This window comes from Tachypleus tridentatus, chromosome 8, assembly GCF_004210375.1.
Source record: "Tachypleus tridentatus isolate NWPU-2018 chromosome 8, ASM421037v1, whole genome shotgun sequence".
NCBI lineage: Eukaryota > Metazoa > Arthropoda > Merostomata > Xiphosura > Limulidae > Tachypleus > Tachypleus tridentatus.
This window is the reverse complement of record NC_134832.1, coordinates 47,984,348-48,011,431: the sequence shown is the minus strand read 5'-3', so window position 1 is coordinate 48,011,431 and position 27,084 is coordinate 47,984,348. Positions and strand designations below refer to the sequence as shown.

The window sequence follows — 27,084 nt, the reverse complement described above, 5'->3', positions numbered from 1 at the left end:
TGTCTTAACTTACCAGGTGTTGTATAGCTGATCACTGGCCTTACAGGTACAGCAGTGTGTGATGTCCATTGACTCAATTCAGAATGTACCTACAGAAGTTTATAACTGTATGAGAAACATTGACTTAATTCAGAATGTACCTACAGAAGTTTATAACTGTATGAGAAACATTTTTAAGTAATGGTAATAAATAATCACATTATACACAACCATGTTCACAAAAACTGCTGAAAAAATTTAGCCCTGTGGGATACTGGCCACAAACCGTGCAATAAATCGTGGTTTTCTTTACCAACTGAAGGAAGACATGCATTACTGATATATTAATTTCTTGTTTAATGTTTCTTTACTCAAGTGAAAAGTATATATCACGGGAAAAAAATCTTTATAATTTACTTTCAGTATAATATACAGTAAAAGTCGTAAGACAGCTTAACTGGGTACCAAAAAAAAACTAGCATTTCAACGAGAATTTGTTATCCTTGAGTACAAGAAATTTACAGAGATACATGGAGGTCACATGATTGGATATTTGTTCACATTGTAATACTGGTCCCTTGATACTCTAGGGTGTTGATTCAGAGAGGGGATATTTTCAGCAATTAAAATAGATTATTTTATTTTAGTTGCAATGATGGTAAACATCGGAGGTCTTTTTTATTTATTATGTCCACTGAGTATTGTTTCAACTTTTCTACCTATTTCCCAGATGTACAATTCTATGAAGTTATTAGATGTTCTTTGGCAGATTGTTTTGGAAGAGTGTTCATGATGAAACTTTGTAGAATGGGCGACAAGTGCCTGTTGTGGAGACACAAGGGCGACATTTGAAGCGCCGCCCCTCTACACTTGTGTCTCCACAACAGGCAGTTGTCGTCCATTCTACAGAGTTTCATTATTGGATGTTACTTTATAAGTGATGTTGGAAGTGTGTGATTCTTTCTATTTAATGATTACATTTTATTACTGAGTTCTGGGGCAAATTTGACGTTAACAGAAATGTTATGTTTGATGGAAAGTGTTCTCCAAGTGTTGATTTCTTTTTGTTTGATGGAAAGTGTTTTCGAAGTGTTGATTTCTTTTTGTTTGATGGAAAGTGTTTTCAAAGTGTTGATTTCTTTTTGAACTGATGTCAGTGATAAATAGTAAAATGCAGTTTAATTTTGTGTTACTGTCTGGTGAATTAGTGTCAGTTTTGGAGTTAAGTTTTGAAGTTTTTGTTCTAGTGATTGTGTGGTAAAGTGGTTAGAGAAAATTTGTTGGTTTGAATGCTTCAAAGTATTGATTTCTTCATCTGTGAACAAAGTCTTGAAGCTGTGTGTACAAGGTTTTTTTAGTATATTAATAATTTTGTTGTGATTCATGGGTGAAACTCAAGAGGATGTAGAAACTGGATCATAAATATTTGGCATGTACACATGAACCAGAATTGTCCATCCTAAAACCAACCTATTTGAAGAATGTTTTGGTTGTTGTTATGGTGAATTCTAAAAGGGAAATGAAAAGTGTATTGGAGATATGAATTAATTGATTGGTGTTATTATTACAGAGATCAAGTGTAACATTATAGGCTTCTTTGACGGGAACTTCTGTGAAAAGAGACACAATGTCTAAGCTGGCCATTAAGGTTTGAGGTTTACTTGGTTTAATTTGTTTCTGAAATTAAAGATATCTTTAGAAAAAGGAACCTGCAGTAATTATACAAGGTGTGAGGGCCCAGGCTTTGTATTTACCAAGATAATAGTTAAATGAGTCACAAGTGGATAGTATAGGTTGTGTGAGGCAGTTTTCTTTGTGTGGTTTGGGAATGCAATAACGTTGTGGTGTGCATAAGTCAGTTTTTCTTCGATAAACACAGAGCTGTTCAGTAATCTGATTATCTTTCTTCATGTGCATTTGTTGGGTTATTTGAGATCAGTTTGAACTGCTTACTGACTGAAAGGAATGTTGTTCGTTTTGGTGACGTTCATGATTACATTAATGATGTCTTTGTTAACTCACAGAATTTTAATGTTGGTTCCTTTTATGATCATTGACACATTTTATTTCCTTACTTGTGAAACTGGTCGTCAGCATTTGGGTCTGATTAACTACATTAAGATGTTGTTTGAGGTACAGTTTTTGTGTACATCAGAAGAACCACCTTTTGTTGTTGTTACCTATAATAAAAGTCTGGTGGTCAGAGTTTTGAATTTCTTCTGGTTGTTATATAAGGTATAAAAAGCCTTTTAGTCTTCTGGATAAACCTTCTAGTCTGGCCTTTGATTCTAGGTAGAGAACTCTCTTATGGCTGATAGCAAAGTTGAGGTCTTTGTTTAGAACTTGTAGTTTAGTGTTTAGTTGTCGATCTGATCTGTTGATGGCAAGATCGAGTTGTTCTAGTTTTCTGAGGTGTTAGTTATCTTCTTTTGATTCAATATGGTGTTGCTTTGGTTGATAATCTGTTGTGTACTGTTACACTGTTCTGGTTTGAGACACCACACAGGAGAAGATGACTGTACACGGCAAAAAAACCAAAACAATCGAGAAAACTACAACACAAAAGATGGTGCATCAGCCCAACCTTGTCAACGACAGAACATATCGACAACTAAACAATACTGTTCTACAACTTCACTACCAACCACAAAGCCAATCCCTGAACCAAATTAAAGACCAGCGTACAGGATTTTAAAAAAAAGTTTTGTATTAGAATAAACAGCATAATCTTTAGCTGTTTTATCCAAGTCACAGTTGAGTATATGATTTTTAGCTGTTTTATCCAAGTCACAGTTGAGTATATGATTTTTAGCTGTTTTATTCAAGTCACAGTTGAGTATATGATTTTTAGCTGTTTTATCCAAGTCACAGTTGAGTATATGATCTTTAGCTGTTTTATCCAAGTCACAGTTGAGTATATGATTTTTAGCTGTTTTATCCAAGTCACAGTTGAGTATATGATTTTTAGCTGTTTTATCCAAGTCTCAGTTGAGTATATGATCTTTAGCTGTTTTATCCAAGTCTCAGTTGAGTATATGATCTTTAGCTGTTTTATCCAAGTCACAGTTGAGTATATGATTTTTAGCTGTTTTATCCAAGTCACAGTTGAGTATATGATTTTTAGCTGTTTTATCCAAGTCACAGTTGAGTATATGATTTTTAGCTGTTTTATCCAAGTCACAGTTGAGTATATGCATCCTGTTTATAGAGAACAAAACTTCATCACTAAACCAAATTATAGAAAAAACTAAAATTATTTTTTTTGACATGTGTATAAACTTTCAGTGTTGAATTTTATTACATAAAAAATGTTCCAAACAAAATTATGTTTGTGAATGTTATCTAAATATAATACAAAGTATGTACAATTCTCAAAGAAATATTCAAACAGTTTAGGACAAATACTATTAACTTGATCCTATAAGTTCAATTAAAATGTACTGCTATCAGTTACAGTCAAACATCAACTTCAGTTTGTCATAGGGTAATGTAAATATCTAAACCTTAGCTCTGAGATGTCAAAAGTTGGTGACCTAAGAATTTGTTAAAAGCTTTTTTGTCTATTATTTCTAACTGTATAAACTAACGTGGTTCCCAATTCAGACAAGATTCATCAAGAGATCAAAAGAAAGTGACAAAAGGTTATTGTGACAACAAACTGTTTGTGAATAACTTCTGCCACCATTGGTCCTAATTCTTTAAACTTTGATTTATCATTCTATATTTCGTTTCAAACAAATATTTAGGATGACAGGAAAGTTTGTCACTGAACAAGATGAGTCAAGGTCACTTTAAGTCACCTTACACTTGTCAGAACCAAAGTTTTGTTTCTCTAACAAGGCCATGTTCAAACACTAGGCCTAATCAGCCAAAGTAACTGCCTGAATGAGCAAACAGTATCACCAGAAACAAATGTTTAAAATAAATTAATATAAAGCATGTTACGTAACTAAATGAAATTATTCTTATTAAGAATTTTGGACTTTTCAAAATACATGTAATTACACACCAGTGATTAGGAACGCAGTGAAACCAAACATAACGTTTAACAAAAGAAAACAAAGATAAAATTTACATACAATTCCATAAAAGAAAACTTTACATAAAGTATTCAAACAATGCAAAAAGACATACGATTTAGTATTTCAAACAAATGACAAAAATAAGCATTTTTGTTTCTTGAAAAAATATTAGAATGAAATATTTTGAAATATTTAAAGTTGCAAATTCATGCAAATATCAAATACAAAAATATGATACTTACACAAGTATCATATGAGCATTTTTTGCAATGAAATAAAAAAAAACAAATTTTATCAAAAATTTTTCTGGTGAGCATCATAAAATTAACACAATGGTATTAAATTTATCACTTTGCTATAAAACATCTGTGGTAAGTCCACCTACCGTTTGCACTAAATTTAAGGCTAATGCTTTGGCTGCTTGTAGACCTTCAGGCTTTGGATGACTGCAAAAAATAAACAAATGTCTCTCATTACTGATGACAAAAAATACAAAATGAAAACCATTCAGGTAAACAAATATACAATGGACATCATTTCCAACAAAGGTAAAAACTAAAAAATACATGCCTGTTATTAAATATTACTGGACAAAAATAAGGAATAAAAATGTGTAACTATGGTAAAAAAATAGGTATATAACAGTACTATCATACAGCATTGGAAAATAGAAACTTTTTATGATTATCAGTAAGTAGCCTTGCTTTCTAAATCTTAACCACACTTCAAAAGTAATCTCCCTCAAATAATGACTCCCTAAATTGAATTTCTGTTTACTGGTTAAACAAAACTGTAAAATAAATATTTACTATGAAAAATTATGTCAAAAGTATTTTTACAAATACCACAAATAATGTTGAGAAATGATTAAAAACACAAACATCCTAGCAATGAATCTTTCATTTATAACACACTCGCAAAAACTTTAATTAAATGTTATAATTTTCCCAAACTGAAAATTCACGTTCAATGATTACTTACTATCTCTCACAGATATAGCTATTATCATTTCGTACTGCCCTCTATGTGCAAAAATGTTTCAACTTGCCACAAAGCCTTCAATTCCCACATACCCCCATGATCAATGTGATTTAACTGCATCTTGCCTGTAAATCATCACACAACAGCTCTCCACTAACGTGAATCCAACACACCTTCCTGACAGTTGTACCTACCTCTAATGAACAATCACTCTTGAGTTTGGCAGAAACAGAAGCACTGGAAGTGTGAATCAGAAATGCAGTTTCAGTTTAGGATATATAAACTCATCTCCCCTCACAGATACAGCTAGAATCCAATAATGATCAGAAATGCAGTTTCAGTTTAGGATATATAAACTCATCTCCCCTCACAGATACAGCTAGAATCCAATAATGATCAGAAATGCAGTTTCAGTTTAGGATATATAAACTCATCTCCCCTCACAGATACAGCTAGAATCCAATAATGATCAGAAATGCAGTTTCAGTTTAGGATATATAAACTCATCTCCCTCACAGATACAGCTAGAATCCAATAATGATCAGAAATGCAGTTTCAGTTTAGGATATATAAACTCATCTCCCTCACAGATACAGCTAGAATCCAATAATGATCAGAAATGCAGTTTCAGTTTAGGATATATAAACTCATCTCCCTCACAGATACAGCTAGAATCCAATAATGATCAGAAATGCAGTTTCAGTTTAGGATATATAAACTCATCTCCCTCACAGATACAGCTAGAATCCAATAATGATCAGAAATGCAGTTTCAGTTTAGGATATATAAACTCATCTCCCTCACAGATACAGCTAGAATCAATAATGATCAGAAATGCAGTTTCAGTTTAGAATATATAAACTCATCTCCCTCACAGATACAGCTAGAATCCAATAATGATCAGAAATGCAGTTTCAGTTTAGGATATATAAACTCATCTCCCCTCACAGATACAGCTAGAATCCAATAATGATCAGAAATGCAGTTTCAGTTTAGGATATATAAACTCATCTCCCCTCACAGATACAGTTAGAATCCAATAATGATCAGAAATGTAGTTTCTGAAAGAAAAAAGCATTTTTTGAAAGCATTCAATGAGCATCCAAAAAAGTGGAGATCCTTGCAGTAGAGGATCCCATGTTCGAGAATGTGGGTATACCATACACCCAGAGTGAAAGAAATTTTCCAAACCTGAGCAGAAAATGGGAGGAGCATAACCAAAAACGAAGAGAACAATGGTTGGATATGGATATGAAGCATATCAGAATCCCAATCCATTTGACACGAGTAATGTGAGTGAGAGAAAAAAGAATATGCCCCAAGTTGCAGGGTAGCTGAGGGATGTTACTGACCATTCAACCAAGCCACAGGGAACTGGCATCCATGTGGAGAAGTGGGAAAGAGGATAGAGAAATTTGATCCAGAACAAGCTGCTGAGAAAACCAGGTCTGTACTAGCAAGAAAGGGGCAATCAAAAAGACCTGACATGGAGTAGCAAGAAAGAACAAAGTGTAATCACCCGAAAAGTATCACACAAGGAGACTTAAGTCAAGTGTAAAGGTCCCCAAGAAAAGAGACCCAGGGTCAACCACAAAAGGAACTAGAACTGTCCCTCTGATGAGTGATATAATCCACTATCATATATGTGTCTGAATGGATCATGGTTAATCAAATCCTGACAAGAGGAATAAAATGAGCCAAAGCACATTGGACTTTAGGAAGTAACAAGATGTCAAATGGTAAAACCAATCGAATGTGTACCACTTATATATTTAAAAGTGGCTGGTATGGATAGAGAAAGCACTAATATAGGAGCAAACACGTTTAGACCTTCTTGATCGTCATAAGGTTCACAAAGAAAGAAAGGATTGCTGACAGGTAGCTGACCACATGTTTGAAGGAGGTTGTGTAATTGAGTGTAGGAACGTAAGGGGCGTGCTTACATGTTCCATTATATTTATTAATATAGGTATAAAGGTGTTACTTTGTGTTGGTTTATTTTGGGCTTGAATTGTTGTATACGTAAGGCTACTTTAATTTTGCGTTCATTTATGTTTGTTTCTTTATTTAGTATTTGGATGTTTTCTATGGTTATGTTGTGTTTGATTTGCAGTGTTCGAAAACATGTGGTGACTTTTTGTGTTCTTTGAATCTGGTTTCCATTTTTCTACTTGTTTCTCCAATATAGAAGTTGTGGCAGTTATCACATTGTATTTTATAAATAATGTTGGTGTGGTGTTTGTCAGTGTAGTTTTTACATAGTATAGACCTTAGTTTTGTGCCTGATTTTTGAATACATTTGGTATTAACTGGAATGTCATATTTTGTTACAAGTTTTTGCCAAATGTTAGTTACTTTTCTGCTGATGTCAGGAATATATGGTATGCAGCCATATATGGTTTCATGATTTTTTTAAATTGTGGGATATATTTACCATTGTTAGTTGATTTTGCTTTTTGTCTAGGTGTGTGTGTGTGTGTGTAATGTTTTCTACAGTTTGTGGAGGAAACTTATTGATGTAGATGAAGTATTGTTTTATTTTGTCTAATTCGTCATTAATTTTATCTAGTGAGTATAGTTTTATGGCCGTGTTTATTCGGTTTCTTAGTATGTCGAGTTTTTGTTTTGTTTCATGTGCTGAGTCCCAAGGAATATATGTCCTGATGACTCATGCCAATTAACGAATGCCCCCCTAACCCTGGAAAGGAAGCATCAAAGTAGAAAAATAAATCTGGACAAGAGGGGATGAAGTGGTTTTCATAATGTAGATGCTTTATTTAACCACCAACACATATCTTAGAAGACAGAAGAAAGCAAGTTACATGGGGAATTCAAAGAACCCTACAAATACATCATGGATCATACAGCATCCATTGAAGAGATTGCATATGGACCAAACCCAAAGGAATAAGTACTTTGATAAAAGCTACATCCCCTAACATGGCATAACCTCACCAGAAGTACGATAGTGGACAGTAATGGCATGGATTACTGAAAGCTCCATTAAAACAGTTGAAGAGATGACAAATGAGCCTGACAGTTGGGTATTGAAAAGATGTCCCGGAAGACAAGAATATACTGTGTGAAGCTTCTCCAAGTAAAAATCCAACTACCCCAATTGCATGTGTAAGAAGATATTGCAACAACTGCAGTAGTGAATGAGCTAATAGAAGCCAGACAACAAAACTGTGGTGTACATACAATATCCCATCGTGCTGTAGTCAGGTAAAACAGACCATTCTATAAAAGATTGACAGATCTAAATCAAGGTTGAAGGGTGAGGTGTGAAACTAGTACTCGATCTCATGGTGAACAAACCTAAGATAGTGTCACAAGGAATGAACATACAAACATAAATATAACACTAAACATCCATCTTGGGCATCCTTATTCCAACAGAAGCAGCCCACCAGTGTGGGATAAACAACAACACAGTGAAACACAAATGAACCAAAAAAGTGATTGTGGTAAGACAGATTTCATTACAGATCTCAATAAGCATCAAGAACACATAACTAATGGAAAAGCCCTTACAGATAAAACAGGTACATGATGGGGTGGTGGCAGATGTGAAACATGAATAAAAGGCACAATAGCTCAGAAAGATACAAATGAGCAACCCAAAAGAGAAATCACACAATGGTAAAGTCAAAGGAGTAATGTCCCCCAGAAGAGAGTAGCAGAAGAAACAGGCTGGCTGTAAGTTCAATATAGAAGCAGATGGTAAAGGAGCTTGGTACAAGACAGTGTTCCACCCTACAAAATACCAAAAACAAAGAAACCACATGTGCAGAGAAAGAGCTGAAGATGGCAATCCTCCAACATGGAGGTAAGGAGGGAAGAACACTTAGGAAATGAGGTTTGTTGTAAACAATTATTGCTAAAGAGCCAATAGAGGAAGACAAAGGCTGGAAAACATGGCAAGAAATAAAAGGATAGAAATATAAGGAGCCCCATTACAGGCAACACAGATGCCAAATGAAAAGATTTATGAAAAAAACAAAAAAAACAATCCACCTAATGTTAAGCTGAGACAAAATGAACCAAAATCTGTGGATGGCAAGACATGTAACTCCCTTCTCTCAACGACAGACAAAAGTTTCCACCACGATCCAAAACGTCAGGAAAGCAATTTATTGTGAAACATATCTGTGAAGAGCTGAGGTAAGCCCAGCTGACAAAATCCTCCATCTAATACAAATACCTAAAGTATACTGCTGTTTGTTAACATGTGTAGCCCAACAATGTGATAATGAAAATTATGAGTAGTGACTTTAAACTTCAGTTCAAGATGTTAAATAGTGCATCATAAGCTTGTAGTTAAAAATAAACATTACAAGTAGAATATGTTAATATCAGATCAGTTACAGAAATATCCTTTCTCACGTGATATGAATGTGAAGAGGTTCAAAGGCTTCTCTGCCAGATGTAGGTTCCATGAATCCTGAACCCTTGCCCCTTAAAGTAACACTAGCACCCGTCTCAGTTCTGATGTGTTGAAGGTAGGATCCCTAAATAAAAACAAAATCATCAGTGCATTGTACCTAGAAGCACAGCACAAACAAAACATTTTATAAATCGTCAAATAACCAACTTTTGGGCAATCTTAAACCAAAGGCAATTCAAAACAAATGGAAATACTGTCAGAAAGGTAAAAATACAAAAGTGATACCCAATAAAGTTTTGTCTCATCTATCAAAAACATCGTATTATGAGAAATTAAATTTTATTATTATTTTACGTTCAGTAAAATAACACAAAAAACTTTGTTATTATTATACCAGAAATAAATAACATGATATGCTTACTTCCGGCCCTAGAATCTTTTCTCATTATAGTAGAAAGTGAAGCATGCTCTAATCCAACATATACTTTCTCTTGAACAAAATGATGCTACAATTGAGAGAAGAAAAAATTGTAACTGTATACAAATTCTAACACAACAAAAACTATATACCAAATTATCACTGCTTTCACTGAATTAGTTTGTTCCATTAAATTACAAAAAAGTCAAAACTCTTATCCAGCACAGCACACATAATATGATGTTCTGTGAAATGTTCTTTCTTAAAGGCTAATAATTTGGTTCTATTTCTAAGTTTTTCAAATTTCTACGTCCTGTGAGACCTTTTTTTTAAACAAATTTAATAAAAACAATTTTATCCTTTTTCTAGACATACTTTGCATCAGATATGGAAAATAAATTCTGCAGGTGTTCCAGCAGCCAATCAGATGCATTGATATCCATTTACTTTCCTGACATATCATATAAATACATACCCCATATGCTAGCATATAATCCCTCAAAACTAGAGGTCATCTTATATACCAAGAATGGTTTGGGTTGTTTTGAATTTTGCACAAAGCTACTCGAGGGCTATCTGCACTAGCTGTCCCTAATTTAGCAGTGTAAGACTAGAGGAAAGGCAGCTAGTCATCACCACCCACCACCAACTCTTGGGCTACTCTTTTACCAATGAATAGTGGGACTTATTGTAACATAATAACACCTCCACAGTTGAAAGAGCAAGCATGTGTGGTGTTACAGGGATTCGAACCCGTGACCCTCGGATTACGAGTCGAGTGCCTTAACCGCCTGGCTATGCCGGGCCAACAAGTATGAAATGTGAACCTTTAACCCTGTGATGTATAAATTTATATTAGTGGATCTGATACAGTCACATAATGAGACTGATTTCCAACGTATTGGTGATGGAATAAAATAAAAAAGACAACCCAGATCTCCATTAAAGAATTCATCAAATATTACGTTTGATCGAACCTGACCCTGAATGATGATCTACGGTGAATTTTATAACATCACAGTTCATTTAGCAATAAACTAAACTGTGTTTGGTTACAGTGTACTTTCCTGGGTATGTGTTTGGTTACAGTGTACTTTCCTGGGAAATATTTGAGACCAAGGTTGTTAATGCAAAACACGATTTTTTAAATTAAGGAAAGTGTTGCTTATGATCGAAGAATCCCCCAAAAGCACACCACTACCTTATCTTTTAATAACAACACTTATTCTCTTTTCACACACCAATCACATGCTAACCATTTAGACATCCTATCTAGTTCAAAACAGACATAACAGACGAACTTCCAATGTCACGTGATGAATAGGATTTGGATCTTGAAGGATTTCAATAACTCATAACCATTTTAGTTGAAATTACAATAAACCATTAATCTTAAAATGTTTTAATTACCTATAATGTGTATAAAATCATCAAATGTATTGTACTGAATGTATTAAACATCTTTAGTAAGCATATAAATTTTATCTTCTTTAAAATACTGATGAATAAGGACTACTGGACAGCAGTTCCTCACAGGCTCATTTCATTCCACTAATCAAGTCCAATCATGGGGTCATCTTTTATGACGAGTAAAGCCTGAAGCCGACACTTTAACATGAATATTAGGAAGTTGTCTTACACTATTTGTCTCCTTGTACACAATCACATACAATAATTATTCAAACAAAATGAGCCAATAAAATGAATCCTAATTGCTCTTGCATTACTCACCACAGTACTAATGAGCTCTTCTTAACTAACAGTCCCCTAAATATATTTTACAATACTGAAACACCACAGAACAAGTAAACTGACTATTGGAAACACTGAAACACCAGACAATGAGTAAACTGACTATTGGAAACACTGAAACACCAGATGAGTAAACTGACTATTGGAAACACTGAAACACCAGATGAGTAAACTGACTATTGGAAACACTGAAACACCAGACGAGTAAACTGGCTATTGGAAACACTGAAACACCAGAAAACGAGTAAACTGATTATTGGAAACACTGAAACACCAGACGAGTAAACTGACTTCTGGAAACACTGAAATACCAGACAATGAGTAAACTGACTATTGGAAACACTGAAACACCAGACAATGAGTAAACTGACTATTGGAAAAACTGAAACACCACACAACGAGTAAACTGACCATTGGAAACACTGAAACACCAGACAACGAGTAAACTGACCATTGGAAACACTGAAACACCAGACAATGAGTAAACTGACTGTTGGAAACACTGAAACACCAGACAATGAGTAAACTGACTATTGGAAACACTGAAACACCAGACAATGAGTAAACTGACTATTGGAAACACTCAACCACCAAACAATGAGTTAGCTGACTATTAGAAACATTGAAATGCAATACAGTAAGTAAACTGACACCTGAAAACACAACACAATGAGTAAATTGACTATTGGAAACACTGAAACACCAAACAATGAGTAAACTGACTATTGGAAACACTGAAACACAAAACAATGAGTAAACTGACTATTGAAAACACTCAACCACCAAACAATGAGTAAACTGACCATTGGAAACACTGAAACACAACACAATGAGTAAACTGACTATTGGAAACACTGAAACACCAAACAATGAGTAAACTGACTATTTGAAACACTGAAACACCAAACAATGAGTAAAGTGACTATTGGAAACACTGAAACACCAGACAATGAGTAAACCGACTATTGGAAACCCTGAAACACCAAACAATGAGTAAACTGACTATTGGAAACCCTGAAACACCAAACAATGAGTAAACTGACTATTGGAAACACTGAAATGCAATACAGTAAGTAAACTGACTATTGGAATCACTAAAACACCAGACAACGAGTAAACTGACTATTGGAAACACTGAAACACCAAACAATGAGTAAACTGACTATATGAAACACTGAAACACCAAACAATGAGTAAACTGACTATTTGAAATACTGAAACACCAAACAATGAGTAAACTGACTATTGGAAACACTGAAACACCAAACAATGAGTAAACTGACTATTGGAAACACTGAAACACCAGACAATGAGTAAACTGACTATTTGAAACACTGAAACACCAAACAATGAGTAAACTGACTATTTGAAACACTGAAACACCAAACAATGAGTAAACTGACTCTTGGAATCACTGAAACACCAGACAATGAGTAAACTGACTGTTGGAAACACTCAACCACCAAACAATGAGTAAACTGACTATTAGAAACATTGAAATGCAATACAGTAAGTAAACTGACACCTGAAAACACAACACAATGAGTAAATTGACTATTGGAAACACTGAAACACCAAACGATGAGTAAACTGACTATTGGAAACACTGAAACACCAGACAACAAGTAAACTGACTATTGGAAACACTCAACCACCAAACAATGAGTAAACTGACCATTGGAAACACTGAAACACAACACAATGAGTAAACTGACTATTGGAACACTGAAACACCAGACAACGAGTAAACTGACTATTGGAAACACTGAAACACCAAACAATGAGTAAACTGACTATTTGAAACACTGAAACACCAGACAACGAGTAAACTGACTATTGGAAACACTCAACCACCAAACAATGAGTAAACTGACTATTTGAAACACTGAAACACCAGACAATGAGTAAACTGACTATTGGAAACACTCAACCACCAAACAATGAGTAAACTGACCATTGGAAACACTGAAACACAATACAATGAGTAAACTGACTATTGGAAACACTGAAACACCAGACAACGAGTAAACTGACTATTGGAAACACTCAACCACCAAACAATGAGTAAACTGACCATTGGAAACACTAAAACACAACACAATGAGTAAACTGACTATTGGAAACACTGAAACATAAAATGAGTAAACTTACACCTGAAAACACTGAAACACAACATGAGTAAACTGACAACTGCCTCTCATAAAATACTGAAGAAAAATAATTTGATGCAGAAAAACAATTTCTCTTGACATTTAACTGTCACTGAACAATAAGCATTCTCTTGATAACAACCACGTTCCATAAGCATAACAACAAATCAGCATAAAACAACATTTACAATGATTCATAACAATGTGCAAACAGAACAAATATTACAACTTACTCCTGACGAAATCTGTGACATACTGACAGTTGAAGTTAAGCCATTAAATGTTGTTGGAACAGTGGTGATGGTACTAATACCAGCAATTCCTTTGGTATTTCTAGCAATAAACTCGTGGATTCTTCTAACGGCCACTGCAAAAGATAGTGATCAACACACCAAGAAATATTAACAGTAATATAATACACAAGTTTTCCACAGTGAAAGTAAAAATATTCAGTGTAAACAGTTCTGATGCTAATATAATATACTGTATCTTTTTGAACTGATATATTTAAAGAACTTAGGTCTGCTGCTGCACTTTAGTAACATTATGTGTGTCCTGTGTTGCCCTCAGAACTTCTTTGTATGTGTACATATTATCTGTCATTTCCTTATCGTTTGTTTGTTTTAGAATTTCACACAAAGCTACACGACGGTCATCTGCACTAGCCATCCCTAATTTAGCAGTGTACGACTAGAGGGAGAGCAGCTAGTCATCACCACTCACTGCCAACTCTTGGGCTACTCTTTTACCAACCAATAGTGGAATTGACCGTCACATCATAACACCCTCACGGCTGAAAGGTGCATGTTTGGTGCAATGGGGATTTGAACCTGCAACCCTCAGATTACGAGTCAAACACCTTAACCCACCTGGCCATGCCGAGCCCTGGTTCCTTGTAGGCAAGCTCAAAGCTACACAATGAATTACCTGTGCAATTCTCAACACTGGTGTCAAAACCAACTTTTAGTGTTACTCACCTACAAACTTACTGCTGGGTCACTAGGGGGCAGTTTCCTTTAATTCGATGTCTACAACTGAGCAGAATTCCCAACACTGCTAAACTAATTTCTGTCCATTTTTTTCTGTAAAGGGCAATACAGTCAACTTTGTCCTATAGGTCTTGAAAAATGTTTCATTGCATAAACAAAGACAACTTAATGAGTGCAATCGGCTCTCTGTCACATACAGTACCTCTGAACAACTTTATAATAAGCTTTTGTAATTTTTAAATCATCAAAATGCAACCTAAACTAAACAGTTCTTGTTCTATTTATCAAAAACGATTTATATCATTCTTTTACATTAACTAATCAATATGTGATAAAAAGTTCAAAATTGTTAACTTGTAAACTGATCGTTTCTGACTGTAACAAAATCTGGTCCAGACTTGTTTTTGTGTAAGAGGCATGAAGATTTAAAGAAAATGAAAATCACAAAATGTTAAACCAAAAATAAGCAGATACTTACAATTCACAGCATTTTGATCGGATGCCTGAATGTGGAGGTACAACGGCCTGTCACTTGAGGAAAACAAAACTTTGTTTTATTTCTAGCAAGTATTTGAAACATTGCAAAACGATTTTCTAAAACTAAGAAACAAAATTCAAATAATTCTTTTAACAAAACTATCTTAACCCGAATCATAGTTGTATAAACTATGCTGCACATAATAACTGGTTATGTCTATTTCACCACAGTTTGTTTCTGGTGTTATCACAGAGTCATTTTCAGTCTAATAGATTACAATTATGTTACCAACTCTTTTTCAGTTTGTCTGTATCCAAATTAAAGATATGATTCAGCTACTGGTAATATTCTAGTAAGTGTGAATTCATATTTGTTAAGTGGTAAACCTCTATGTTTTTCTTCTACATTAAATCAGATCATCTTTGTAATTTCAAAACCTAAATATAAAAGATAGTAAGGGTGTGAAGTTTCTAATCAAACGTAGTATTTCACAGCTTAAGAGAAGTTATCTTAACAATATTATGTATGAGAAAGGCCAGGTGAATTGTGAATACAACAATTAATTAATATTATGTATGAGAAAGGCCAGGTGAATTGTGAATATGACAACTAATTAATATTATGTATGACAGAGGCCAGGTGAATTGTGAATATGACAATTAATTAATATTATGTATGAGAAAGGCCAGGTGAATTGTGAATACGACAATTAATATTATGTATGAGAAAGGCCAGGTGAATTGTCAATATGACAATTAATATTATGTATGACAGAGGCCAGGTGAATTGTGAATATGACAACTAATTAATATTATGTATGAGAAAGGCCAGGTGAATTGTGAATACGACAATTAATATTATGTATGAGAAAGGCCAGGTGAATTGTGAATATGACAATTAATATTATGTATGAGAAAGGCCAGGTGAATTGTGAATATGACAATTAATATTATGTATGAGAAAGGCCAGGTGAATTGTGAATATGACAACTAATTAATATTATGTATGAGAAAGGCCAGATGAATTGTGAATATGACAACTAATTAATATTATGTATGAGAAAGGCCAGGTGAATTGTGAATATGACAATTAATATTATGTATGAGAAAGGCCAGGTAAATTGTGAATATGACAATTAATATTATGTATGACAGAGACCAGGTGAATTGTAAATATGACAATTAATATTATGTATGAGAAAGGCCAGGTGAATTGTGAATATGACAATTAATATTATGTATGAGAAAGGCCAGGTGAATTGTGAATATGACAACTAATTAATATTATGTATGAGAAAGGCCAGGTGAATTGTGAATATGACAACTAATTAATATTATGTATGAGAAAGGCCAGGTGAATTGTGAATATGACAACTAATTAATATTATGTATGAGAAAGGCCAGGTGAATTGTGAATATGACAATTAATATTATGTATGAGAAAGGCCAGGTGAATTGTGAATATGACAATTAATATTATGTATGAGAAAGGCCAGGTGAATTGTGAATATGACAATTAATTAATATTATGTATGAGAAAGGCCAGGTGAATTGTGAATATGACAATTAATATTATGTATGAGAAAGGCCAGGTGAATTGTGAATATGACAACTAATTAATATTATGTATGACAGAGGCCAGGTGAATTGTGAATATGACAACTAATTAATATTATGTATGAGAAAGGCCAAGTGAATTGTGAATATGACAACTAATTAATATTATGTATGAGAAAGGCCAGGTGAATTGTGAATATGACAATTAATATTATGTATGAGAAAGGCCAGGTGAATTGTGAATATGACAACTAATTAATATTATGTATGAGAAAGGCCAGATGAATTGTGAATATGACAATTAATATTATGTATGAGAAAGGCCAGGTGAATTGTGAATATCACAACTAATTAATATTATGTATGAGAAAGGCCAGGTGAATTGTGAATATGACAACTAATTAATATTATGTATGACAGAGGCCAGGTGAATTGTGAATATGACAACTAATTAATATTATGTATGAGAAAGGCCAGGTGAATTGTGAATATCACAAATAATTAATATTATGTATGAGAAAGGCCAGGTGAATTGTGAATATGACAAATAATTAATATTATGTATGAGAAAGGCCAGGTGAATTGTGAATATGACAACTAATTAATATTATGTATGAGAAAGGCCAGGTGAATTGTGAATATGACAACTAATTAATATTATGTATGACAGAGGCCAGGTGAATTGTGAATATGACAACTAATTAATATTATGTATGACAGAGGCCAGGTGAAATGTGAATATGACAACTAATTAATATTATGTATGAGAAAGGCCAGGTGAATTGTGAATATGACAACTAATTAATATTATGTATGAGAAAGGCCAGGTGAATTGTGAATATGACAACTAATTAATATTATGTATGAGAAAGGCCAGGTGAATTGTGAATATGACAACTAATTAATATTATGTATGAGAAAGGCCAGGTGAATTGTGAATATGACAATTAATATTATGTATGAGAAAGGCCAGGTGAATTGTGAATATGACAATTAATATTATGTATGAGAAAGGCCAGGTGAATTGCGAATATGACAACTAATTAATATTATGTATGAGAAAGGCCAGGTGAATTGTGAATATGACAACTAATTAATATTATGTATGAGAAAGGCCAGGTGAATTGTGAATATGACAACTAATTAATATTATGTATGAGAAAGGCCAGGTGAATTGTGAATATGACAACTAATTAATATTATGTATGACAGAGGCCAGGTGAATTGTGAATATGACAACTAATTAATATTATGTATGAGAAAGGCCAGGTGAATTGTGAATATGACAACTAATTAATATTATGTATGAGAAAGGCCAGGTGAATTGTGAATACGACAACTAATTAATATTATATATGAGAAAGGCCAGGTGAATTGTGAATACGACAACTAATTAATATTATGTATGAGAAAGGCCAGGTGAATTGTGAATATGACAACTAATTAATATTATGTATGACAGAGGCCAGGTGAATTGTGAATATGACAACTAATTAATATTATGTATGAGAAAGGCCAGGTGAATTGTGAATATGACAACTAATTAATATTATGTATGAGAAAGGCCAGGTGAATTGTGAATATGACAACTAATTAATATTATGTATGAGAAAGGCCAGGTGAATTGTGAATATGACAACTAATTAATATTATGTATGAGAAAGGCCAGGTGAATTGTGAATATGACAACTAATTAATATTATGTATGAGAAAGGCCAGGTGAATTGTGAATATGACAACTAATTAATATTATATATGAGAAAGGCCAGGTGAATTGTGAATATGACAACTAATTAATATTATATATGAGAAAGGCCAGGTGAATTGTGAATATGACAACTAATTAATATTATGTATGAGAAAGGCCAGGTGAATTGTGAATATGACAACTAATTAATATTGTGTGAGAAAGGCCAGGTGAATTGTGAATATGACAACTAATTAATATTATGTATGAGAAAGGCCAGGTGAATTGTAAATATAACAACTAAATAATATTATGTATGAGAAAGGCCAGGTGAATTGTGAACACGACAACTAATTAATATTATGTATGAGAAAGGCCAGGTGAATTGTAAATATGACAACTAATTAATATTATGTATGAGAGAGGCCAGGTGAATTGTGAATATGACAACTAATTAATATTATGTATGAGAAAGGCCAGGTGAATTGTGAATATGACAACTAATTAATATTATGTATGAGAAAGGCCAGGTGAATTGTGAATATGACAATTAATATTATGTATGAGAAAGGCCAGGTGAATTGTGAATATGACAATTAATATTATGTATGAGAAAGGCCAGGTGAATTGCGAATATGACAACTAATTAATATTATGTATGAGAAAAACCAGGTGAATTGTGAATATGACAACTAATTAATATTATGTGTGAGAAAGGCCAGGTGAATTGTGAATATGACAATTAATATTATGTATGAGAAAGGCCAGGTGAATTGCGAATATGACAACTAATTAATATTATGTATGAGAAAAACCAGGTGAATTGTGAATATGACAACTAATTAATATTATGTGTGAGAAAGGCCAGGTGAATTGTGAATACGACAACTAATTAATATTATGTATGACAGAGGCCAGGTGAATTGTGAATATGACAACTAATTAATATTATGTATGAGAAAGGCCAGGTGAATTGTGAATATGACAACTAATTGATATTATTATGTATGAGAAAGGCCAGGTGAATTGTGAATATGACAACTAATTAATATTATGTATGAGAAAGGCCAGGTGAATTGTGAATATGACAACTAATTAATATTATGTATGAGAAAGGCCAGGTGAATTGTGAATGAATTGTGAATGTATGAGCCAGGTGAATTGTGAATATGACAACTAATTAATATTATGTATGAGAGAGGCCAGGTGAATTGTGAATATGACAACTAATTAATATTATGTATGAGAAAGGCCAGGTGAATTGTGAATATGACAACTAATTAATATTATGTATGAGAAAGGCCAGGTGAATTGTGAATATGACAACTAATTAATATTATGTATGAGAAAGGCCAGGTGAATTGTGAATATGACAACTAATTAATATTATGTATGAGAAAGGCCAGGTGAATTGTGAATATGACAACTAATTAATATTATGTATGAGAAAGGCCAGGTGAATTGTGAATATGACAACTAATTAATATTATGTATGAGAAAGGCCAGGTGAATTGTGAATATGACAACTAATTAATATTATGTATGACAGAGGCCAGGTGAATTGTGAATATGACAACTAATTAATATTATGCATGAGAAAGGCCAGGTGAATTGTGAATATGACAACTAATTAATATTATGTATGAGAAAGGCCAGGTGAATTGTGAATATGACAACTAATTAATATTATGTATGAGAAAGGCCAGGTGAATTGTGAATATGACAACTAATTAATATTATGTATGAGAAAGGCCAGGTGAATTGTGAATATGACAACTAATTAATGAATTGTGAATATGACAACTAATTAATATTATGTATGAGAAAGGCCAGGTGAATTGTGAATATGACAACTAATTAATATTATGAGAAAGGCCAGGTGAATTGTGAATATGACAACTAATTAATATTATGTATGAGAGAGGCCAGGTGAATTGTGAATATGACAACTAATTAATATTATGTATGAGAAAGGCCAGGTGAATTGTGAATATGACAACTAATTAATATTATGTATGAGAAAGGCCAGGTGAATTGTGAATATGACAACTAATTAATATTATGTGAATATGACTAATTAATATTATGTATGAGAAAGGCCAGGTGAATTGTGAATATGACAACTAATTAATATTATGTATGAGAAAGGCCAGGTGAATTGTGAATATGACAACTAATTAATATTATGTATGAGAAAGGCCAGGTGAATTGTGAATATGACAACTAATTAATATTATGTATGAGAAAGGCCAGGTGAATTGTGAATATGACAACTAATTAATATTATGTATGAGAAAGGCCAGGTGAATTGTGAATATGACAACTAATTAATATTATATACGAGAAAGGCCAGGTGAATTGTGAATATGACAACTAATTAATATTATATATGAGAAAGGCCAGGTGAATTGTGAATATGACAACTAATTAATATTATGTATGAGAAAGGCCAGGTGAATTGTGAATATGACAACTAATTAATATTATGTATGAGAAAGGCCAGGTGAATTGTGAATATGACAACTAATTAATATTATGTATGAGAAAGGCCAGGTGAATTGTAAATATAACAACTAAATAATATTATGTATGAGAAAGGCCAGGTGAATTGTGAACACGACAACTAATTAATATTGTGTATGAGAAAGGCCAGGTGAATTGTAAATATGACAACTAATTAATATTATGTATGAGAAAGGCCAGGTGAATTGTGAATATGACAACTAATTAATATTATGTGTGAGAAAGGCCAGGTGAATTGTGAATACAACTAATTAATATTACGTATGAGAAAGGCCAGGTGAATTGCGAATATGACAACTAATTAATATTATGTATGAGAAAGGCCAGGTGAATTGCGAATATGACAACTAATTAATATTATGTATGAGAAAGGCCAGGTGAATTGTGAATATGACAACTAATTAATATTATGTGTGAGAAAGGCCAGGTGAATTGTGAATACGACAACTAATTAATATTATGTATGACAGAGGCCAGGTGAATTGTGAATATGACAACTAATTAATATTATGTATGAGAAAGGCCAGGTGAATTGTGAATATGACAACTAATTAATATTATCTATGAGAAAGGCCAGGTGAATTGTGAATATGACAACTAATTAATATTATGTATGAGAAAGGCCAGGTGAATTGTGAATATGACAACTAATTAATATTATGTATGAGAAAGGCCAGGTGAATTGTGAATACGACAACTAATTAATATTATGTATGAGAAAGGCCAGGTGAATTGTGAATATGACAACTAATTAATATTATGTATGAGAAAGGCCAGGTGAATTGTGAGTACGACAACTAATTAATCATTACATTCATTGACTGATTACTTTCAGAAACTTGATTATTTTACAGTTGGAATAATTCAAATCACTACTGATCAGAAAAAATAATTTTGATTAGTTCATAATATTAGGAAAAGATGACACAGCAAATCAACTTAAAACTGACTTCTGATTGGGCACCTGAAGAAAAAAAAAAGTCTACCTTGCAACAACACTTGGATTATAAAGTTTCACAAGTTTGTGCTAATTTTCATTAATATATTAACTTTCATGGAAACCATTTTAATGTTATACTTAATGATGTACATACACAATTGGTTATATTGATTAACTGGCTGGTTCTACTGCAACCTTTGTATGTGATAAAAAATTGTGTTTTATAATTAGTTGACATAAAAATAGTCAAACATTCAATAAATTTTATTACAACTAGCTTTACAAAGAGCCAGTAAATAAACACAATAAAAATTTATTATTACAAAAATAGAACCATGGAAAATATTAAAAAATAAAACAGTCAAGACTTAATCACTTCTTAATATTCTTGTAATTATCCCATATTACTTACTTTCCCCCAGCTGTAGTTAATTTTTCATCTGGAGTCATGTAGCGCCCTCTAGTGGATATAGCAGCCCCACTGTGTTTACAGATCTGCCAATTAACAGAAAATATGGATGTAATAAATAATGTTATACACATAATAAAACCTGCTAAGAGTTTAAACACTGTAATAATTAAGTGTACGACAAATTAGTAAGATTTACTATGTTAACAGTAACCATAACAATTTTAAACTTGATTTATATAACTATCACATTAGATAAACTTGGGAAAAAATAAAATTCAATGCAGAAAGTCACCCGAATATTTCTGGGTGAATATAAATCTTGTTCACAGTAAAGTTTCAATTGTACCACCCTTAACGTAAATACACAGCATATACAGAATTTAAAAGAATGTAACTTTTCCACAGAACAATAAACACTTAATATGCACAGAACCTTCAGAATCTACAAATATGGACCACATGCAACTTTTGCAAAGAACAATAAACACACCCTTAACATACAAAATACATTCCGAATACAGAAATTCACAAAACATCAGGATATAAAAATCAACAAATACCTCATCCTGGTTATGTCCTCTGGTCAAAAGGTTTCTGACACTTAATGGAACATCGTTGATTTCGACTTCAGCTGTAAAGAGGTCCCCAGGTCCTCTTGCTGTTGGAGTTGTAGAAATCTAGAAAAAAAATGCTAAAATTATTACTAAAACAAAGTGCAATTAAACTGCAAAATGGTCAAGAAAGAAACAAGCTACAGAAATATTTATCTTTCTAACAACCACCTAATGAAAATATTCACAGCAAATTTTAAATTACCCTAAACATTCACATGGTCTAAACTTCTATCTTTTCCTCATGCCCAAAAACACTCATTTTGTAATAAACCCAGACAGACAAATCTCAGTCCAACACATGAACTCAACACCACAAACTGATAACGACAATATCCGTGTCTTTAAAAAAGTCTTTCATTAGCTAAGTAATCAAAAGTAGACAAGCATTATGCAGAAGTCTGTAATTCATAACAAAACATCATATCAAGAAAGCACGTGTAATTAGGAAGATTTGAATTATATCACGAGCTTAAAATTTTTCTTAACGTTAGATAATAATATATTAGTTACACATGACAGTCGCAACAAAGATAATCATGAAATTATCAGTGTGAAGTTTTAACATCAGAATTATGTTAACTGTGTTAAAAACACCTTTCATTGAGTATGTGACCTATAGAATGCATACTTTGAACTATTAATTTATAATAACTTAAGTAGTTAACAGCATAAGCAAATGATAAACAACTTTATTTAAATATAAGAGATGCTAATATTGGTAAAATTTCTACAGAACTATTAATTTATAATAACTTAAGTAGTTAACAGCATAAGCAAATGATAAACAACTTTATTTAAATATAAGAGATGCTAATATTGGTAAAATTTCTACAGAATCAGTCAGTCATGTTATTTTTTACAGTGTTAGGAAAGCACATCAGTTCAAAACTAGAACAAAAATACATATCCCTGTAACTCAAGATCTTTTGAAAGGTAGAACTGTCTTCATCAGTGATAAACTGGAAATTGGAAGTTTTAAATAAAATTTATCAAATAGGACATAAAATCTTTTTTTAATTGCACAATACTTGTAGAGTTGAAAAAATATAAGTTGATAACTTAAAAAAAATCCACATGGTTCTGTGGAATTATTTCTACCAAAATATGTAGTTTTTTAAACTTTACAATAAAAATGTTGATGTCTCATCTAATTAATGAAGTTTGCCCCTGATCAATAAATCTCCACCGTGAAAAAGTTCTCAGATTATAGGGTTTTGTACCTTTGCCTATGTTTACCACTAAAATACCTTTCACTCTCTTGAGGTGGGCTAGGTATAATACACACAAGTTTGTATACATATTTGCACATATCAAGTATTTATACCATAACTTTGATGCAATATATAATTCTTCAGAAAATTTGATAAACTTTTAGTATATATTGCAAGTTTTTGTATATAAAAAAAATCAAGTTTAATTAAATATTTTTTACTAAAGATTTGTTTGTGAAAACATCAAGTCTGTTTTGTTGTTAGTCTTAGTGAAAAGTGATTTCATGTTATGATTAAAAACTATTCATCACAAAAATCTCATATTACTTCTGTAATCTCTGAAACCTCCTAAATATGTTTGTTTTCAGTAAGATTTTGCATTTTATCTGATATTTTATCTACTATAGATCTGTGGAAGTCTGTAAATTTGACCAACCTTGTAACCACAATAACAAAAATTAGGAAATAAATATAAATTATGCTTTTTTCTATTCTAGAATAACTACAAATTATAACACAAAAATACAAATGCTTAGTCTAAATAGTTTAAGTCTCATAAAGTCATATACTTATCATTTTTACTATACTGGTCTTCCAGTCATGGCTGATTAACATTATATAGTTTGCACTGACATGCTGCACATATGTTAGTGTATCCAGTAATATAAAACTGACTTTTACAAAGTGACCCTGCCTTAGCTAAGTTTTAGTGGATTAGTATTTTGTAAAATAATCACGTTTCAATTATTTCACAATATACCTATAATCAGATTATTACTATTTAAAAAAACTATTGAACTTATTTTTATATAAATAAAGAACAGTAAACAAAAAAAAAATCAAAATTATCTCTTCTTGCTCTGTTCAATGTTCTGCTTGATGTAGGTTGTTAAGCCTTTTAAAATTTCACACTTGGAGAAAAGGAAACAAAATACTATTTATGTTTTATATGCACAGTTGAATAACCAACAAATATTAAATTACTAATTGATACCATAGAATTCCACTATAACTCATCAAATATAACAACAAAGGTGTACCAAGGTCTATGAAACTTCAAGCAGACTACGGACAGAACCTACCTCCTTGAAATCTTTGTTCAACAGTATGAGAAGACCCTCTAATAGATCAAATGGCTCAGAAAAAAACACTGGGGGGTATTTTAAGTTACTGACTAGCTATTCACTCCATTTGTTGAAGTGTATATATAAGATACAATTTCCAAAATTTGGTGAATGTGGTCAGTGAGTTTGATTCAATACATATCTCAGAGAAATAGATACATACAAGGTTCTTGTTTTATATTACAGCTTATTAATATTGGTACTTTGAGTTCCTAATTCTTACAAAACCACAGACTTGGTGTTTTAACATCACAAACATTTAATTTTAACCAGTGCTGCATTCAACATACCGCACGATACACAAATATTGATATTTGGATGTGTTCATTTAATATTTACTTTCAAATTAAAAAACTGACTAACGTATAACACTAAAAGTTGATTTATAATCTACAATTTGATACCAAAGTTATTGACACATGTTCATAGAATAGTAGTTCAATAAAATTTTGAATGCAAGTCAACAATGATGAAGCTTTTAATCCATATGTTGAGAACAACTTAATTTTTCCAATGTTTTCATTAAAACAAACAGTTTCTTAATTAATTTACGTATAAACCTGATTTACTAGCACTTTTTAATTAGGCTAGATTACAAATGAAACTATCTATTATTATAAAAGTGCTCTCTCTTGAGGTGGGCTAGGTATAATACACACAAGTTTGTATACACATTTGCATATATCAAGTATTTATACCATAACTTTTGATGCAATATATGATTCTTCACAAAATTTGATAAACTATAGATATTTTAGAACTTAAATTATTGTTTTCCAGATACAGACTTCAGAAACATCAAAAAGTGTACAATCTTAAATTATTCATATTTTAAAAGTGAAAGATGGTCATCTTACAGTAATCTAAATGTGCCATCACACATACGAACCACCGTATTCTTGAATAAGGAGCAAAGTTGCAATTTAAAATTAACTTCAATAATCAGTGACCAGCTTCAGAAAGTGGACACTCTGGTAATGATAAAACGCAACTTAATATTTACCGATCTGTAGCAGGAAAGAGGGCTGTCACTTTAGCAGAACCTCTCTTGATGCTACTACCATTAAAATGTGTTTTTAAATCAATTTTAATTCATCTGACTGACAGGACGGCAGGGTGTTGCATCATATTATAGGAAGTTAAAACATAAGTGACAGACTTACCCACATATTCAACAGAACACATAAACACCGTTTAATTGTACACATAATAAGAGTTTCACATAATTCACATTATAAATTAAGTCATTCAAACAACTGAAAAAGAATACAATTTACCACAGTTCTTACCAGAGGTTTAGTCTGAATAGGAGGTAACTTCAGTTTTCCTTTCGCTATGAGCATTGCATTAACTTTCGCAGCTGCTTCTGCAGCGGCTTCCAAGCTACTCTTATTCATCTGAAATTGTAACATCACGTGAAAATGAACCGAACCTTCGTAACTGCAGAACAAACATGCAAAATGATATTCCATGAAAACATCAAGCATTTTGTTGTAAATATATAAAAGAAACTCACTTAACTGTGACTTAATAGTAATAAAAGATGCAACCACCTGAGAAGTATTTTTCCTGATGACAAGAAACCCGTATTTATTTGGTTAACCTGAAGATGACCTTGGAAGGTCAAAACATTGTTCTCCGCTTACCAACAAAAGTGTTAATACCCATACCAGCTGTTAGGAGATAGGTTTTTAAAAGTACTTGGGCCAAGACTGTTTAGACCTTAAAAAGGTTTTAACTTGCAGTTTTTCCCCACTATTGTTGCTCCATCATTTATTACCGTTATGTTTAGTCACAGATCTTCTGTTGTTACACATATCTGTGATGTGTGTACACTTTAATTCTTTACACTGAAAAACTA

At 32.5% G+C, this 27,084-nt stretch overlaps 1 protein-coding gene across 1 annotated transcript; it reads right to left on the bottom strand.

The window, feature by feature from the left end:
* LOC143224144 (KH homology domain-containing protein 4-like) lies at positions 1-26,620 on the bottom strand. The gene is made up of 9 exons (XM_076452590.1): positions 26,513-26,620; positions 22,835-22,951; positions 22,275-22,357; positions 15,157-15,209; positions 13,923-14,056; positions 9,791-9,875; positions 9,369-9,493; positions 4,387-4,447; positions 1-89 (listed from the first exon to the last, which is right to left on the bottom strand). The coding sequence occupies exons 1-7, from the start codon at positions 26,618-26,620 to the stop codon at positions 9,465-9,467; spliced, it is 609 nt and encodes a 202-aa protein (XP_076308705.1). The 3' UTR covers positions 1-89; positions 4,387-4,447; positions 9,369-9,464.
* Positions 26,621-27,084: the final 464 nt, after the last annotated feature.

Coding starts and splice junctions, on each gene's coding strand:
- LOC143224144 (XM_076452590.1), bottom strand. CDS start 26,620: ATGAATAAGAGTAGCTTGGAAGCCGCTGCAGAAGCAGCTGCGAAAGTT. Junction 22,952..26,512: donor CTATTCAGACTAAACCTCTG/GTAAGAACTGTG, acceptor TTTTTTTTCTAG/ATTTCTACAACTCCAACAGC. Junction 22,358..22,834: donor GAGGACATAACCAGGATGAG/GTATTTGTTGAT, acceptor GTTAATTGGCAG/ATCTGTAAACACAGTGGGGC.